Source organism: Bos grunniens, chromosome 9 (genome assembly GCF_055505025.1).
Source record: "Bos grunniens cultivar Pamir isolate PY7600 chromosome 9, Bosgru_T2T1.0, whole genome shotgun sequence".
NCBI lineage: Eukaryota > Metazoa > Chordata > Mammalia > Artiodactyla > Bovidae > Bos > Bos grunniens.
In genome coordinates, this window is record NC_141173.1 from 33,659,607 (window position 1) to 33,678,026 (window position 18,420).

The 18,420-nt window shown below is 39.9% G+C and overlaps 1 protein-coding gene across 2 annotated transcripts in view; it reads right to left on the reverse strand.

Moving 5' to 3' along the window:
* Positions 1-18,420, reverse strand: part of SLC35F1 (solute carrier family 35 member F1) — a 425,332-nt gene that overhangs the window by 162,610 nt on the left and 244,302 nt on the right. For both annotated transcript variants that reach the window (XM_086317142.1, XM_086317143.1), the window contains exon 2: positions 4,075-4,250. In XM_086317142.1, the coding sequence (XP_086173268.1) occupies positions 4,075-4,250 (176 nt within the window). The remainder of the gene's footprint in view (positions 1-4,074; positions 4,251-18,420) is intronic.

Here is an 18,420-nt window from a genome sequence, read left to right on the forward strand (position 1 = left end):
AACTGAGTTATGTTGTAAGACACTCAGCTGGTGCCACAGAACTGCAGGGTGTGGGAAAGCCCCACACATCTGGTGTCAGAAGAACGATAGTGTGAGAGTAAAGGAGAAACACAAGAGGAAGAATACATTTTCCTTTACAGTTCCTAAAGCCCCACCTTGCCCATATAGCCTGTGTTTGGATTTCAGGCATTACTTCAATCAACAGGGATATTTTAATTGTCTGAGTAGCTTCCCCAAAGTGGTTACAGCTAACTAAGTAAACAGTTATCTAAATTTTATCTAAATTCTCAAATTTGATACAATCTTATTGGAACTAGTTTTTTGAAGTACATTTTTTCTACAGTGCTGTATTAATGAGGCTCTTTATGATAAACGGCAAGATGTTTAAAAATTTTAGAACCATCTGGAATAAAAAAAACAACCTAGTGCCAATAAAAGAAGGGCTAGCTTTAAAACCTATCTACAATACACAATTTTAGGAGGATGGTCTTTGTAGGAATCAATTTTTGGTTTTCTACAAATTTTGTAGGAATCAATTAATCAGATCAGATCAGTCACTCAGTCGTGTTTGACTCTTTGCAACCCCATGAATCGCAGCACGCCAGGCCTCCCTGTCCATCACCAACTCCTGGAGTTCACTCAGACTCATGTCCATCGAGTCAGTGATGCCATCCAGCCATCTCATCCTCTGTCGTCCTCTTCTCCTCTTGCCCCCAATCCCTCCCAGCATCAGAGTCTTAACCAGGGGCAAATTCAAAACTCCAGCTTGAACTGGAGTAACACTGAAACTTATACTAGAGTCTGTTGCTTCAGAGTCTTTGATCATAGGTTCAATGCAAATTTGATGTAAAGAATTCACTTTAACTCAGAAGTCAAATTCTATAAGACTTTGTAATGACATGGCCCTTAATGCTCTTGAAAGGCTTCTTGCATTTATCACATTGTGTTTACATGTGACAATCATACATTTTATGATTAAAGTGATAAAGAAAGATTGTTAGTTCTTGAGTCTAACCCCTTGCTGTTATGTGGCCTAAGGTGGTATCAAATGAATAGAGTGGCCCTGTAGGATCAGTGATGTCTGTGATGGAAGAATTGAGAAGGCTGTATCTTGTTCAACCCTAACCTGCAGCCCTCCCAGGAGATTAGTCAGGGAGCACCAGGAATGGAGGAGGAAATGTGGCCAAGACAGCGGTTCCCTCACACAAACCACACTTTCCATCCTCTCCTCTTTGCTCTGTTCATCCCCTCTCACATCTTGAGGTGCATAATGAAAGAGATTATTATGTTGCTAGAACATAGCACTGAATCAGCCTATACAAAATTAATGTAATTACTATGTTGATTTCCAGATGTTAGCTTAATGCCGGTCTATTAAAACTTCTAAAGATGAAGCTTAAAACAAACAAACATTCTAAGTAAACATCCAAATGAAGACATGCCAGCAAGTTTAGTGATAATCTGAGGCCGTGGCAGATATCTCTGGATAGGGCATTTTAGAAGTTGATTTTCTTCATCATCAACCATAATGACAGAAAGTTCTCAGGTCCTTTTCAGTCTTTTTCTTCCAAAGTGCCTCTGAATTCCTTGCTGCTTCTAGCCCCTGGCCTCTTTCCCATCATCCCTCTGCCCTGCCCCCATGCCCATCCACTCTCGGCACCACGTACAGCCATATCCTCTTGACCTCACTGCTGTGCAGCACTGGACCTCTCACCCAGGGCTGGTTTCTTATCCAGGGTTTTGAAATTCAAGGGAGAAAACTCTCCTTTTGCTCAAACATGTCTCCCTCCCCTCTTCGTTCCTCCCCTGGACTCCACATGGGTGGGCAGGGTGGGCCATGAAAGTACCCAGCCTGGCTCAGAGAGATGCCTACTCTTCCTAGTTCTAGCCTACAGCACATTCCTGATGCCAGGGGAGCCTCCAATTTCTCACTGATAAACTTTCAGATAATAATTCCTATTTCCTTGGTTTGAAGGAATAAAAGAGGTAATTCACATACATAGTGGCTGGCACATTATAAAGTCTCAATAACATGTATTAACTTTGGGCCTTTTTCTACAGTTAAATTTTTTTTTTTTAAGCTTTTCTGTCTCTACCTGTAACTGTGAAATTATTCTGTTTCTTAGAATGGCTTACTTTTATTTTTTTCCCTGATGAGAGTTTTTGTTAAATCTCTGGGCTCCTGGAAAGCAAGAGTGACAAGAACCTGAAAACTAATTGCAGCTCATCACCTTATAGTCTAGAGCAGGGGATCCCCAGTCTCTGGGATCCAATGCTTGACAGTCTGAGGTGGAGTTGATGCAACAGAAATAAAGTGCACAATAAATGCAATACACCTAAATCATCCCCAAACTGTCCCCCACTGTGGTCCATGGAAAAACTGTCTTCCATGAAACCATTAGTCCCTGGTGCCAAAAGTTTGGGGACTGCTGGCAGACTGGTTCTGCAAATCTCCAGAGAACACGAATTTACCATTTCCATGAGATTTTGTTGTTGTTGTTGTTATATCAGAATGTTGCAAATTTGTTCTTCAATCTTACTATTTTTAATTATAATCCTTGTACTGGGCTAAAATAATTCTATCCTTTAATAATTCTAAATTATCATTCAAGTCTTCATTAAATTATTTTTAAGTTGAACTGCATAGCTCTCCTTGATATGATCAAATGATACATTCTTCGTATTGACAGTCTCTCAGAAGTAAATTTCTAATTATACACCTCCTCCACTTTCTCATTTTCTGGAGTCCTTTCCTGGATTGAAGCAACTGTTTAGATAATGCATTTGTAGCGTTCAAAATCAACGGCTTCCAAATCATACTGAGGAAATGTAGCTGAGACTCAGTGTCTTAACTTTCATAGCCTGAAGTTTTGTTTGAAATTTTATTCTTTAATTATGTTTACCTATATTGAATTTTATTTATTTTTTATTTTTTTATTTATTTTATTTTATTTTATTTTTAAACTTTATAATATTGTATTAGTATTGCCAAATATCGAAATGAATCTGCCACAGGTATACCTGTACAAACACCAATAACACCAATTTTTGAGAAGTAAATGAAATTAGCTTCTGCAATACCTTAGACAATCTCAAGTTAAACTGGAAGTCAGTTCTAACTTGTTCATTTGTACTCTTCTTCTAAGATGAAATCTAGTCCTGGCCAAATCATTATAAATAAGCAATATTATTCTGGATGATAATCCAAATACGGAAATGTAAAAATACAATGCTGAGATACGATTTGTGGCAAAGTTTCAAAAAAGTATGACGGTTAGGATTACTGTATATAGCTATTCATGTATCTTTATTCATTATTAAGGTATATAATTATCTTCAAACCTATTATGGTTACTTTTCAATGCATATTTTATAGTCAATAGCTACAGCTAATAATAGCGACATTATTGGCTATTTCTGGGCCATAGATAAGAGTATTTATACCAGATTCAATGGTATTATCATATGTCTCTGAAATCTACCCTCCAGAGATATACCACAAGGATTTCAACTGCAACTGCCCTTTAATAAGTTTTTCCTGCATCAAGTCTTGAAGGATTTGTTCCATTGCCTTAGCTTTTTAGGTTTAGACAGAACAAGTCACATGACTGTGGTAGCTGTTTTTTCTTTCCTTTCCCCTTTGTTATTACTAGAGTTGTTTGCGTTTACTATTTTTATCTTCCTTTCTCAAAGACATATATTTGTCCGCAATCCCCTTGGATTTCTCAGGGCTAGCAGGTATTAGGGACAGCTTCATCAAGACTGTTTCAGGTTCCAGGGAAGCTGGCTATTTAGATTCACTGAGGGGTATAAGAAATGCTAACAGGAATTCAAGTAGTAAGCAACTGTACTTTTCGGCCTATACATGCATTTCTTACTTCCCGTTGAGTTTACATAATTCATGCTTCTTTGTAATTTATTCATTCATTTTGTTTGCTACATTATCACAAAACAGAACAGTGAGATTTGGGGTTTGAATTGTCTTATGATGCTGTAAGTGAAAAAAGTTAATCTGGTCATAGCTCATCACTCTTGAAGATACTGGTAAAAGAGAAATGGGTTTGGCATGCTTACCTTGTCTGACAGCTAGTGTGGTGGTATAGACCAAGAAGAGAAGAATGTAATTGAGGAAACTCTGGAAGACTGGTGTATTGGCATGGAAATCTTCTGACAGGTACTTGCTGGTCAAGCTAATTCCACAAATAAGGAGGGATAACACCTGGCCTAGAGCCACAGAGATTAACATCTCCCTGAGAAATAAAGAGAAACATAGTAAAGATCAGCAGAAAGTCCAATAGAACAATCACTTAAAATTTACTGAATACTTATGCCACTTACTAGGCTACATGCAATAAACAGTGATTCTTTTAATTCATCACAGCAATCCTACTGGGAAAGTGCAGTTATCACTGGGGTTGTGCAAAGGAAGGGGGCTTCCAGGTGGTGCTAGTGGTGAAGAACCTGCCAGCCAATTCAGGAGACATAAGAGACGCCGGTTGGATCCCTGGGTTGGGAAGATCCTGTGGAAGGGCACGTGGCAACCCAGTCCAGTATTCTTACCCTAAGAATCCTATGACAGAAGAGCCTGGTGGGCTACAGTCCATTGGGTTGCAAAGAGTGAGACACATCTAGAGTGACTTAGCATGCATGCAGAGGAAGAAACCAAAGTTTAGAAGGGTTAAGGAATTTGCTTACAGTCACATAATTAGTGACAAAGTTGGGAGTTGAGATCAAATCTCTCCAAGTGTTCCTGGCTGCTTCCCACTTCCCCTAGAGCTCTAGGGGAAATTAACATTTTCCTGTTGCCACCATGGCATGAACAAATTGTTCAGAAACCTGAGAGAGAACCCAAACACTGACCAGGAGGGACCATATTCCAACCTTGTCCTAAGATTCTCATATCAAAAAGGGGAGACTCTTCTCTTTCATAAACTAAAATCTTGGCTCTAGGAACACTTAGAAGAAAGGGCTATAGAAACCCTTGAAAATCTAGGAGTATCTCCTCTCCATTCCCAGATTTTGAATCTCAGTTTGCTCTAACGAACACTAATAAGCATAGTCTCTGCTCTCCTCTGCTCAAGTCGCAGTTGCTAATATATTACAGCTCTTATTCATAAAGGAAATTTAGTAACTGAGGTGGTGTAGTAAGAGATTTCAAATTTTATAAATATTTTCCATGGCATTTTTATAGGCACTGACCGTAAAGACTTTTGTAGTCGAGATTACCAGGAAGAGTCAAAGAGTTCACTTTGCATAGAAATAAAATGCTCATGTGGTCTCTGTGGTCACATACACCTGTATCCTCTGACACAAGACGAATCCCTGGCTTCAGCAAAGCAGGCTTCTGCTCTAGCCAAGAGTCTCATCTGACTTTCCAGGCTTATTTATTTAGAGAAAAAGCAACAGCGAATAAGCAAAGAGTCATATTTCTAAACAAAGAAGCATTAGGCAGAGCGTCTTCAGCATTACATATTTCCTTCCCCATGGTGTTTGTGAATCCATCTTTCTGGAAGGGTCCTGGGTAGATACCTTTTCTTGTGTTCCAATAAAACTTTATTTACCAAAACAGGTGGTGAGCAGATGTGACACATGGACCAGAGTTTCCTGACCTGGTACATAGACTCTAGGCCTCAGCTGGGTAGATACCTTGGTGGTATCCTTTAAAAAAAAATGGCAAATCCATCACTCATTCCATTTGCTTCCATGAAGAAGAAACATTGTGGCAAGGCATGTGGGCTCATGAAAAAGACTCTCCACAGGTTAGCTTGAAATCTGTTGGTAGAGGCTGCCTTGGTAGATTGGTAGACTGCTGTCTCCAAGTACTGGCCCTGACTCCTCAATTCAATCTTTATAAAGGAGTCAGAGATATTTTTAGACAGATAAGTTTAAAACGTCAGTCTTCAGTTTAAAATCCTCCCGTATAGATGATACGCCATAGATGGCATCCTATAGCACGCAGTGATCTATAAAGCCTATGTTACACTGTCTAAAAAGGTGGCTGCTAACAGTGCCTCATATCTTTCTACGCTCAAGCTGCTCCTCCCAAAGGGAGGTGGGTTCTATTTTCCTTTTCAGGAAGCTGAGCTTGTCTTGTGACTTACTTTAACCAACAGAAAGTAGAGGGAGAGATGTCAAGTGGCTTCCGGGCCTAAGTCTTAAGAAGCACTGTGGCTTCCATTTTCTGCCCTCCTAGGATACAGCTTCCATGTACAGAACCCCAAGTTAGACCACTGAATACTGAGAGGCTGTGAGAAAAGGAAAAGAGAGACCCTGCCAACCATTGCCATCGCAGCTGAAGCACCAGACATGTGCATGAGGATCGTGGATCCTCAGGGCCAAGTGGAGTGGTGCCAACCTGCGTCACGTGGAGCAGAGATCAACCTTCCCCAGAGACTGCTGCCCAACTGGAGAACTGTGAGAAATAATCAATGGTGGTGCTTTCAGAGCATGAAGTTTTGGGTGGTTTGTTAAGCAGCAGCAGCAGCTACTGAAACAAGGCCTTCGATGCCCCCTCTGCCCTCTACTTCTAGCACCTTGGAGCCCTGCCTCCAGCTTCCCCCATTTTATTCCCACAGAGCCAGAGCTCCAGCCCTACAGAGCTACTCGCACTTCAACAATGAGTCATGGTCTTCTTCGTCAGCATGTCTTCTCACGTGTTATTATTTCCAGAGTGTTCATCCCAACTTGTCAGTCTGACTCATTCATCTTTCAAGATTTGGCCCACATGTTATGTTATCCCCTTTAAGAAGTATTCTCTGCCCTCTCTTTCCCTGGGATGTATCTCCTTTACTTCTGTATCATTGTTCTATAATGACTGTTTTTACTGGGAAGTTGGTACAGTGCTCTTCACTCTGTCTGCAGCTGGGCAATTCCATTCAAAGGAAATAGAAAATGAACACGTCAAAGACAGTAGGTACAACTAGGCAACACCGAATGGTTTTGTTGAAATGAAAGGATGATTTTTTTTTTTTAAAGGCAGACGTAAAGAGAAGTACCAGAATCAACTCAAGAGTTTTTAAGCCAGCCTAGGAAGTGTGATATCCATTAACAAAAATCATGATAGGAGCTGCAGGACTTCCTTGATGGTCCAGTGGCTAAGACTCCACTCTCCCAGTGCAGGGGGTCTGGGTTAGATCCCTGGTCAGGGAACTAGATCTCACATGCCACAGCTAAAGATCCTACGTGCCACAATGAAGACAGAAGATTCCTTATGCCACAGCTAAGATCTGGTGCACGCAAATAAATACATTTTTAAAAAATGATTTGCAAAAAAATCATGATAAGGAGTTGTCTTTAGTGTAAAGACAATACACATTTTTTGGTATATTGAATTTGAGCTGCCAAATGAACTTCCAAATGATCCGGGAGTATCAGAATTCTGGGATCAGAGTTGAACAGGGAGGTCAACCAGGAGAAACATATGGAAGTTATACATATAAACGTGGTGGCTAAAGCACTAGAAATGGATGCTATTCCCATGGAAGGAAGGAGAGAAAATAGGAAGACCTAGGGAAAATCCTTGGAGAATCCCCAGATTGGGGTTAGGGAAGAAACTAGAGGCATATCATTGGAGTCAGAAGCAGACCAGTGCTCTGTGAGGTGGGATGTGGTGGGGGGCGGGAAGGAGGTTCAGACAGAGGGGATTACTTATACCTATGGTTGACTCATGTTGATATATGGCAGAAACCAATACAATATTGTAAGGCAATTGTCTCCTAGTTAAAAATAAATAAAAAAATAAGCAGTTAGAAGTCTAAAGGGAAGACCATGATACTTCTTGGTGTCAAGGAAACCAAGGGAATAGAGGCTTTTGTGGAAGAAACAGATGTACTACTGAATGTTGCTTAAAGGGCAGGATGAATGAGGACGGATAGGAGATGATTTGAAAGTCACCGTCAGCCTTTGTAAACCACTTTTGAGTGAAGAATACCAGAGCAACAGGGGTATCATGGAAAAGAAGGGAATGGAGAACTTCACAGAAGCACTACTGGTAAAGACCTGCCTGCCAATGCAGGAGACATAAGAAACACAGGTTTGATCACTGGGTCAGGAAGATCCCCTGGAGGAGGGTATGGCAACCCACTCCAGTATTCTTGCCTGGAGAATCCCATAGACAGAGGAGCCTTGAGGGCTATAGTCCATAGGGTTGCAAAGGGTCAGACACGACTGAAGCGACTTAGCGCGCGCACACACACACACACACACAGAGTTAGCGGTACTAACTGGACAGGAAGTGATGAGAAACAAAGGTGCTAACATTGAAGAATTTTAAAGAATTCAAAGAATTATTTGCAGAAGTTTGATCTAGTCACCACATAACATAAAATAACAGTTAAAATAATAATGTTTAAAATTATTAAAAAATAATTTAGAGTGGATTCATGATTATCCTCCTCATTGGGTCATTCTTATTTGCATAATAACTTACATCCTTAATATGAGCTGCAGGGGAGAGCTACGACTCATATACCAGGGAGTGGGTACTGGTGCTGCGTGTGTCTACGAGAGGATGCTGGGTATGGAGTGTGTCTCCTTGGGAAAAGAAGGTCAACAACTACTGCGAGGACATGGTCATTCCTACACCTGCTTAAGTTACAACCATGATATTTGAAACCTTGGCAATATCTTGAACAAAATCAGGCCATAAAAAGTGACAGATTAATTACATAAGAGAATAAGATTTTAGACCTTCTAATGTGTATGTGCCAATACACTATAAAACAGCCTTCCCATGTCATGCTCTATATATGCAAAGATGAATAAGCATAGTCCTTGTCACTGGGGAACTACTAAACCAAGATTTTGGAGCTTAGTCCTCAAGTAACTTACTATAAAATAGATGAAATAGAAATAATAATTCATATTTAATAAGTCCTTACTACATGCCAAGTCCTAGGCTTGGCATTTATACATACTGTTTCATTTAATCCTCACAAGAACCTTATAAGGCAGATATTGTCATGGTTCCATTTTATAGATAAGTAAACTGATGCATACAGAGGTAAGTAGCCAGCCCAAGGTCACAGAGCTAGCAGTGGGAGAATCTGGATGGAAACTAAGTCGTATGATTCCAAATCCCAACTTCCTAACAACTATGCCACGCCACCATTACGCTGCCCCCAAAATACTCTATGCCCTCACAAAGGGCACAGAGCACAGTGCTAAACCTGGGTGGCTGGCTTCCAGAAATATTCTGGGGAAGGTGAAGATAAAATAAGTCAGCCGAACTGACTGATGAAAGCTCTTCCACCAAAACATCTGTAATGTGCGCCTTTCAACAGAGGTCAACACAAGCCTATCCTTGTTTCCTCAGCCAAACAAAACAGCAAATCTACTGTATTCAATTTCTCCTTTTAATTAGTGGCCATGCTGTTCAGGTGCTGCAGGTATGATTTGATAAAAATGCAAATTATGGTTTTGTCCATCATGCTAATCAACATGACTTGTAAAACAAGAAGGAAAGGAAGGGACCTTTTATCAGATCAGTTCACCAATCCCTCTCCACGTGAAGGGAGCTCGATACCGTCACTACTGCCGTCTGCAAAATCCATACTAAGTTACTAGAGACCCAAAGCAAAATAAATAGGCAAAGAAATAAGAATACAAGTAAACGCAGATGCTGACACTCTGCGAATTCCAATGCCCACCCCCTCCACTGCCCCCATCGTTTTCCTCTCATGAAATTCTCTTCTGTTCTCTTTTAGCACAGAATGAATACTTCTGGGGATTTGTTTCTCAGAATGTCTTCTTACCACTCTCTGTGATTTAGGATCTTTTCTCTTCATCTACTGTCACCTTATCCCTCCTAACAATTTTCTCCCTGTACTAACCACTAGAGGAGATATGTGGTCCCTTCACCTAACCCCTCATAATCTTAAGGCACCATCTTCTCCAGAAAGCCTCCCCTTGGCCACCCCTTGCTCACTAAGGCTGAGTTAAGTGTCCTCATCTGTATATTCCTATCTCTACTTGTGCTTCCCATACTGTATTAACTCATGAGCTCCTTAAAAAAAGGGAGTGCATTCTAATCATTTCTATATTCCCAGTTGCCCTGAGGACTGCTGAAAGGGAAGGAGATGTTGTTTAGTCACTCAGTCATGTCCAGCTCTTTTGTGATCCCATGGACTGTAGCCTATCAGGCTCCTCTATGCCTGGGGTTTTCCAGGTATGAGTACTGGAATGGGTTGCCATTTCCTTCTCCAGGGGATCTTCCTGACCCAGGGATCGAATCCACATCTCCTGCTTTGGCAGGTGGATTCTTTACCATTGAGCCACCTAGGGAAGCCCCAGGAAGGAGATAGATACTCAATAAATACAGAAGAATGAATGAACAAATTCACAAGTGAACAAATATCTATAAATGAAAAGGATCAGAAGATGATAGCTGCTTATCTTATCTTGAAAAACTATTAGCTCCAAAAGACAAAAACACCTCATTTTTACTGTATTCCATCTGCCAGTTAGTGAGATTAATAAACTCTTCTCTGCACAAGCCTGGTAAGGTGCTATCTTGCAAAAATAATGCTAAATATGGTGCGGGGTGGAATTTTGCACTGGGAGTTGTTGGTTATTCACGTAGTTTATAGAATAGCACACCAGATGCATTCTAACATAGAATATAGAGTTCCTATAATTTTAGCAGCAGAAATGGAGAAGAGATTATGATACACATTTTCTCTTCTTTGTTTATGCATTTAAAAGGACATCCTCTCCACTTTAAATTCAGAATGACTAGACAATGAAAAATGCATGAGTCTCAGGAAAAACAGTGCTGTTGGAAGCTGAATACCTGTTATAATAGAGCTTGTACTCATAAAGACTGACATAAACCATTACCAACAGCACTCTGTTCTGTTCAAGAAATAGACATTAGAATCTTGTGAATAAACCTGTGTTTTACAAAGTCGATATTCAAAATAATAAGATTTAAAATAAATAATACATTGAATCTCATTTTCTTCCCTTAGAAGAATACATTAAAGAATACATTCCTTTAAAAAGGTATGAAAAATTTCAACACAGAGTTACATAAACATATTGCTTTGTAATTCTTTGGCATGAGAATGAAACAATTATGTCATCATCTTGAACACGAGCACATCAATCTTTACGTAGAGACATCATCATTCTGTTAACTATTCTCAGGCAAATCATGTAAGATCTGAGTCAGCATATGAATTCAGATATACAAACATAAGAACACTTACACTGCCTTGATGAAACACAATACCATTTGACCATGGGAAGAATGTGTTCTACTATGTTCTTTGACAAGATTCCTGTTTTCAGAAGTTAGGACATTCACTTCTTGAAGCTCTTTGCTGAAAGGATTTATTCCTTTTGAGTATTAATTAGACTTCGATGTAAGGAGATTTTTAGGCAGGAATCAAATACACATCTCCAGAGAATAACATTAACTGGTGTTTCTTTGACTCAGATTCTGCATTTGTGGAATTTAACCTATTCTCTGGTTCTGTCGTGTCAGTTTTGTTTTGTTTTTACTTTTTATTTTTATTTATTTATTTTTTAATATTTTATTTTATTTTTTAACTTTACAATATTGTATTGGTTTTGCCATATATCAAAATGAATCCACCACAGGTATACATGTGAATCAAGATTGCAGGGAGAAATATCAGTAACCTCAGATATGCAGATGACACCACCCTTATGGCAGAAAGCGAAGAACTAAAGAGCCTTTTGATGAAAGTGAAAGAGGAGAGTGAAAAAGCTGGCTTAAAACTCAACATTCAAAAAACTAAGATCATGGCATCTGGTCCCATCATTTCATGGCAAATAGATGGGGAAACAATGGAAACAGTGACAGACTTTATTTTCTTGGGCTCCAAAATCACTGCAGATGGTGATTGCAGCCATGAAATTAAAAGACGCTTGCTCCTTGGAAGAAAAGCTATGAAAAACCTAGACAGCATATTAAAAAGCAGAGATGCTACTTTGCCGACAAAGGTCTGTATAGTTAAAGTTATGTTTTTTTCCAGTAGTCATGTATGGATGTGAGAGTTGGACCATAAAGAAAGCTGAGCACCAAAGAATTGATGCTTTTGATCTGTGGTGTTGGAGAAGACTCTTGAGAGTCCCTTGGACTGCAAGAAGGTCCAACCAGTCCATGCTAAGGGAGATCAGTCCTGAATATTAATTGGAAAGACTGATGCTGAAGCTGAAGTTCCAATATTTTGGCCACCTGATGTTAAGAACTGACTCATTGGAAAGACACTGATGCTGGGAAAGATCGAAGGCAAGAGGAGAAGGGGACAACAGAGGATGAGATGGTTGGATGGTATCACTAACTCAATGGACATGAGTCTGAGTAAGCTCCAGGAATTGGTGATAGACAGGGAGGCCTGGCGTGCTGCAGTCCATGGGGTCACAAAGAGTTGGATATGACTGAGCAACTGAACTGAACTGAACTGAAGTAAACCATAAGGAATCCCTCATATCCCTCAAAGATCCCACGATCTTTCACTGACTCCGTGAGGTAGGAAGTATAGGAGACATTCGAAGCTCTAGTGTGAGAGGATGAGTCAGAGACGTGCATGTGTATTAGATGTTGTATGTCTAGAGAAGTGTGTAGAAGAGTGAAAAGCACAAAACAGGAAATTGAAGCCCCTGGCTCTTGAATTCCACTGATTAAGATCCATGATCTCGTGCATCTCCAACAGCTTGGATTCCTTTGTGCAAAGTAGGAGTATTTTAACTGATGAGTGTGTGATATGACATGCATGTGTGTGCTTGTGGGCGTGCCAAGTCTCCTTAGCTGTGATCGACTCTTTGTGACCCTGTGGACTGTAGGCTGCCAGCCTCCTCTGTCTGTGGGATTCACCAGGCAAGAATACTGGAGTGAGTTGCCATGCCCTTCTCTAGGGGATCTTCCTGACCCAGGGGCTGAATCCGTATCCCTTATATCTCTTGCTTCGGCAGGTAGGTTCTTTTTTTACTAGTGTCACCTGGGAAGCCCTGAGACACTTATGTCCTCCTTCAGATCCTCTTGGTCTCATTATGTCCAAGGTCTCTCTCACTATCCTAGCTTCAGTGGTGGCTGCCATGAAAGGCTATGAATAAACTGCAACCAACACTATTTCTGTGTGTCTTGCACACAGAAGAACTCCTACCCTGGAGATTCCGGGTTGATGCTGAGGGCCAGACCTTGTAGGGACCAATTTTGTACCCACTCACCAGGGACTGGGAGGTGCCAGGGAATGACTGCACTTGAGCAATAGAAAACGAAAGCACAGTGCTTTGTGATAACCTAGAGAGGTGGGACGGGATAAGAGGTGGGACGGAGGTTTAAGAGGGAGGGGTCATAAGTATACCTATGGCTGATTCAAGTTGATGTATGGCAGAGACTAACACAATATTGTAAAGCAATTATCCTTCAATTAAAAATAAAAAATTTAAAAAATATCCTGAAAATTAAAGCAGACAAATAGATTCTCCTTTCTCCTTCCCTCCTCCCAGGCAGACCATCCCTAGCAGCAGTCACTTCCACAAGCTCTCTGAAGATGTCCTGGCTGACAAGGTGCTCTGTTAGGGACTCAGTGCCCCAGTACTGCCTGTCTCTCCTTCCCCTCCTCACTCCTGCTCCCTGGATTGCAGTCCTTAATAAAGTAACAGCACTTAACCTCTGCTTTCTGGGGAACTCAGACTAAGATAATGAACTTTACATTTCCTTCGACTCTGTAATTGTGACTTACTTGCAGAAGACGCTGATGTGTATGGAATTCGTATCTTCGATCTTAAAGTCTATTCCTTTCGTGTATTTGATTAAACGCTTTGGTAGCTGAGTTACCAGCCATGTTTACTTGTTTATTATGCACACACTCTGCGGGTTTGGGGATTAGCTGCAGAGAAACAGATGAGTCAATAGCATTTGTCAAGGGCCTGCTGGGTACAGGTTATGAGAAAGGAATGTCTGGTCCCTGCCTCCAAAAGGCATAGAGGGGCATGGAGCGTAAACAAATGAAACTATCTGAATAGAGAACATAAAAATACCTATGGACTCCAGTAAGTCTATATAAAACTGCTACAAGTTATTGCAAATAATTTGTCTTTAAAATTGGGCAAAGCAAATATGGAAAAAGTTTCAAGAAGAGCACAGTTTTGAGGCTTTTTCTGGGGGTGTTGTTTTAAATAATGGAAGAGGGGTACCTTTGGTATTTTGAACTTGGCACGCTATCTCAGAAAAAAAGAACACTGCTGTTTCAGAAGCTGCTACATCAAATCACTAGGCTGGCTGGTAAGAATTCTGATACTAGAGATGGGTTGAGAGAAGTAAGAAACAGAGGAACCTAAAGTGTAGAGCAGAGTTTTAATTCAGTAAGAATTGTTCTCTGGAATTTCTAAGCAAGGAATGTGAAGCAAGCTCCTGTCATAACATTCCCAAATTTTTCTGCTCATTCCATTCAGTTCAGTTCAGTTGCTCAGTCATGTCCGACTCTTTGCGATCCAATGAATCGCAGCACGCCAGGCCTCCCTGTCCATCACCAACTCCCGGAGTTCACTCAAACTCACGTCAGTGATACCATCCAGCCATCTCATCCTCTGTTGTCCCCTTCTCCTCCTGCCCCCAATCCCTCCCAGCATCAGAGTCTTTTCCAATGCGTCAACTCTTTGCATGAGGTGGCCAAAGTACTGGAGCTTCAGCTTTAGCATCATTCGTTCCAAAGAAATCCCAGGGCTGATCTCCTTCAGAATGGACTGGTTGGATCTCCTTGCAGTCCAAGGGACTCTCAAGAGTCTTCTCCAACACCACAGTTCAAAAGCATCAATTCTTTAGCACTCAGCTTTCTTTTTAGTCCAACTCTCACATCCATACATGACCACTGGAAAAACCATAGCCTGGACTAGATGGACCTTTGTTGGCAAAGTAATGTCTCTGCTTTTGAATATGCTATCTAGGTTGGTCATAACTTTTCTTCCAAGGAGCAAGCGTCTTTTAATTTCATGGCTGCAGTCACCATCTGCAGTGATAGCTCATTCCATTAGTCAGAACCAAATCCTGTTTATATTACAGTGGGAAAGTTTCAATAAGGACAACGATTGGAAAGCCAGATGCTTCTGTAAGTTTGGCACTCTGAAACTCCATAGTTCCATGGTACATTCACCCCTGACCCAGTGTGATAGACCTATCTCTATTTTCATCTCAACACTGCAAAGCTGCAGGCTTTTAATTTTTGCTTCTCTTCAGCAGAGCTTTTTATGCATCTCTCAATACAGCTCAGTTGGTAAAGAAGCCACCTGCAATGCAGGAGACCCCAGTTTGATTTCTGGGTCAGGAAGATCCACTAGAGAAGGGATAGGCTACCCATTCCAGTATTCTTGGGCTTCCCTGGTGGCTCAACTGGTAAAGAATACGCCTGCAATGCAGGAAACCTGGTTTTGATCTCTGGGTTGGGAAGACCCTGGAGAAGGGAAAGGCTACCCAGTTCAGTATTCTGGCTTGGAGAATTCCACGGACTACAGTCCATGAGGTTGCTTGAACATGACAGAGAAACTTTCACTTTCAACATAATTTGCAGACTGTGCTTTAGTCTGTTACCATCTTGTTCTTCTGGTGTAATACAGCCATCCTTACAGTGATAAAAAGAAGAGGAATTTCTCCAGGAGTATAAGGATTTTGATCATTCATTAATAAGTAAGAATACCAATTGAGGTGGATTAAATAATTATTATTACATTTAATGGCATTTTAAAAATGATGGGGGGTATGACACTTATCTTCCTTTCCTCCCCTTAAATTTGGAAAGGTTATTTTCATGTTATGGCTGCTTAATTTTTTAATTGCTTGCCAGCAATGTGTCAGGTAATATCTTAAGGCACACTGTATACTGAGAGCAAAGCCCATTCTTAATAAAAGTAGAAGAAATGCATATTTTTATTGTCTTGTTGACAATCACAAATTGTAGCTAATATTTTTGTTACATGTGATTCATTTCACTGTGTTTATTTTAGTTTGCCACATAGCTGATGGAGAAAGGTCAAATTAAGAATAAGAGAAATTTTAATTGAGCACCATTTTTGGTTATTTATGATACACTGTGGTATTAGCTCTGACTCTCAAATTTTGTGTGGGGAATCATTTGTAAGTCAACAATCCTCTTTGGGAAGCTTTGTTCCTGAGATAATGCAACTGCTAAATCCTTTAACCAGACTCACATTAACTGGGTGAAGTCAGGGACTACCATGAACCCCATCTGTCAGAAGAACATTCACTCCTCTGTTAAAGAATCTGCTGCTTCTGCTGCTAAGTCACTTCAGTCGTGTCCGACTCTGTGTGACCCCATAGACAGAAGCCCACCAGGCTCCCCTGTCCCTGGGATTCTCCAGGCAAGAACACTAGAGTGGGTTGCCATCCTTCTCCAAGGCATGAAAGTGAAAAGTGAAAGTGAAGTCGCTCAGTCGTGTCCAACCCTCAGCGACCTCATGGACTGCAGCCTTCCAGGCTCCTCCGTCCATGGGATTTTCCAGGCAGGAGTACTGGAGTGGGGTGCCACTGCCCTCTCCAGTCAAAGAATCTAATATACCTTAAACCTTAAGGTGACCTTAAAAGCATCAATCGTCCAAAGAAGCCAGCGATGAGAGACCACAATTTGCATGATTCCACTCATACAACTTGTCTAGAATTGGAGAATCTACAGACAGGTAGCAGATTACTTGTTGTCAAGGGTTGGGGGGATGGGGAGATGGGAAGGCAATAATTAAAGGGTAGGGGGATTCTTTTCAAGATGATGAAATGTTCTAAAATTGACTATGGTGTTAGTCACACATAACTGTCTACAAAATATTAATATTCTAAAAAAAATTGAATTGTACACTTTAAACAGATAAATTGTACGCTATGTGCATTATATCTCAATAAAGCTGTTACTAAAAAGAATGAAAGAGAAAAAAGGAAGAGAGGAGGAAATAAAACAGATAAGGAAAAAGAGATAAAGGAAAGAAAAATAAAATTATACAGCAGATAAAAAATGAAGCTGCAACCATCTAATCTACAAATTGAGAAACTGTACCAGGGTCAATTTGAATGTTAAAAATTAGTCAAGTTTAATTATCTTTCCCCCCACCAAATATAAAGTAATGATGATATATTCTTCCTGGGTTCCAGGGGATCAATTTATATTTTCTTTTAGATGTGTATTCTCACTTTGGAGACAATGGACTTAAAAGATGTTTTTAATCCTTAGCTTTTAAGGTAAAAACGTTTGTCATCTTCCTTTGGAGAACCTGTATGGTGTCATAAAATATACGAAAAAAGTATATGTTTTGAAATGCAAAGTGTGCCTTAAAAGTATGTGCTTTTTAATATCATATAAAAAAGTTTATGTTTTGAAATGAATTTGGATCTTGGCTCTACACTAACCAGCTGGGACTCGCAAGAGTACTGGAGAGGGGTGCCATTGCCTTCTCCCTATAAAATAGGGATAATATTAATAATACATATCTCTCAGGACTATCATGAGGACTACACGAGACAGTTGACATAAACTGCTTTCTATAGTACCTGGCTCATAAGAAATACTCAGAATAATAGCTCTTATTACATTTTAGCACACGTTGTAAGTACCAAATGTTCTTATTGATTACTTAAATCTATATGATTGCATTATGATACATTGAGAAAAAAAGTAGAGAAAGTATTGCTAACATGCATCCCAGATTTATTTTTTCAAGTTCTGACTAATTTCTTCCTAAATAGAGAGATTTTAAAGGATTACTGCTCTGCAGAAATTGGGGAAGGAGAGAAAACAAACAAGAAGAAACAGAAGAAAAAAAAAAGAACAAAAAATAATGAGGAATATTTAAGGAGTTTCACCTGACATGCGTACTATGAAACTAACAGATCTTAGTTTTAAACAGGAATTTCTGACTTGAATTCTTACACTTCCTAACATCTTGGAGAATAAGAAATAAATTTCTACATTTTTAGCCTAACTGTGTTGATGTCTTCTTTCTTAAAGGACTTTGACATTTTTCATTACAAAATGCTTTTAACTCCGCATTTTGAATTATGTTATGAACCCTGAGGCCAAATGGCAAACATTTAACTTTAAAAATCTATTGAATAAATAAAAACAAAGAAAGTACGCAAGTGGACTGGTGACTCACTTTCTTTAAAAATAAAGACCCATGTCAAACTCTGTTATTTCATCACATATTTACCAAATTTGTATGCATGAAGTGTAGTGTATTTGAAGAAGAGTAAATTGGGAAAATTAGATTCCACTAAGTGCTGAACTTCTTCACATACAATTAAAACCTGCTTGAAAAATGTATAATCAACTAAGATCATCAATTATGCCTTTTACTTGGAAGAACTTGCAGGGAACTCAGGATAAATAAATAGGGAAGCCATGCCTCATTTCAGAAGACAAATAAATCTGGCTTTTGCTTTCAAATCATAAA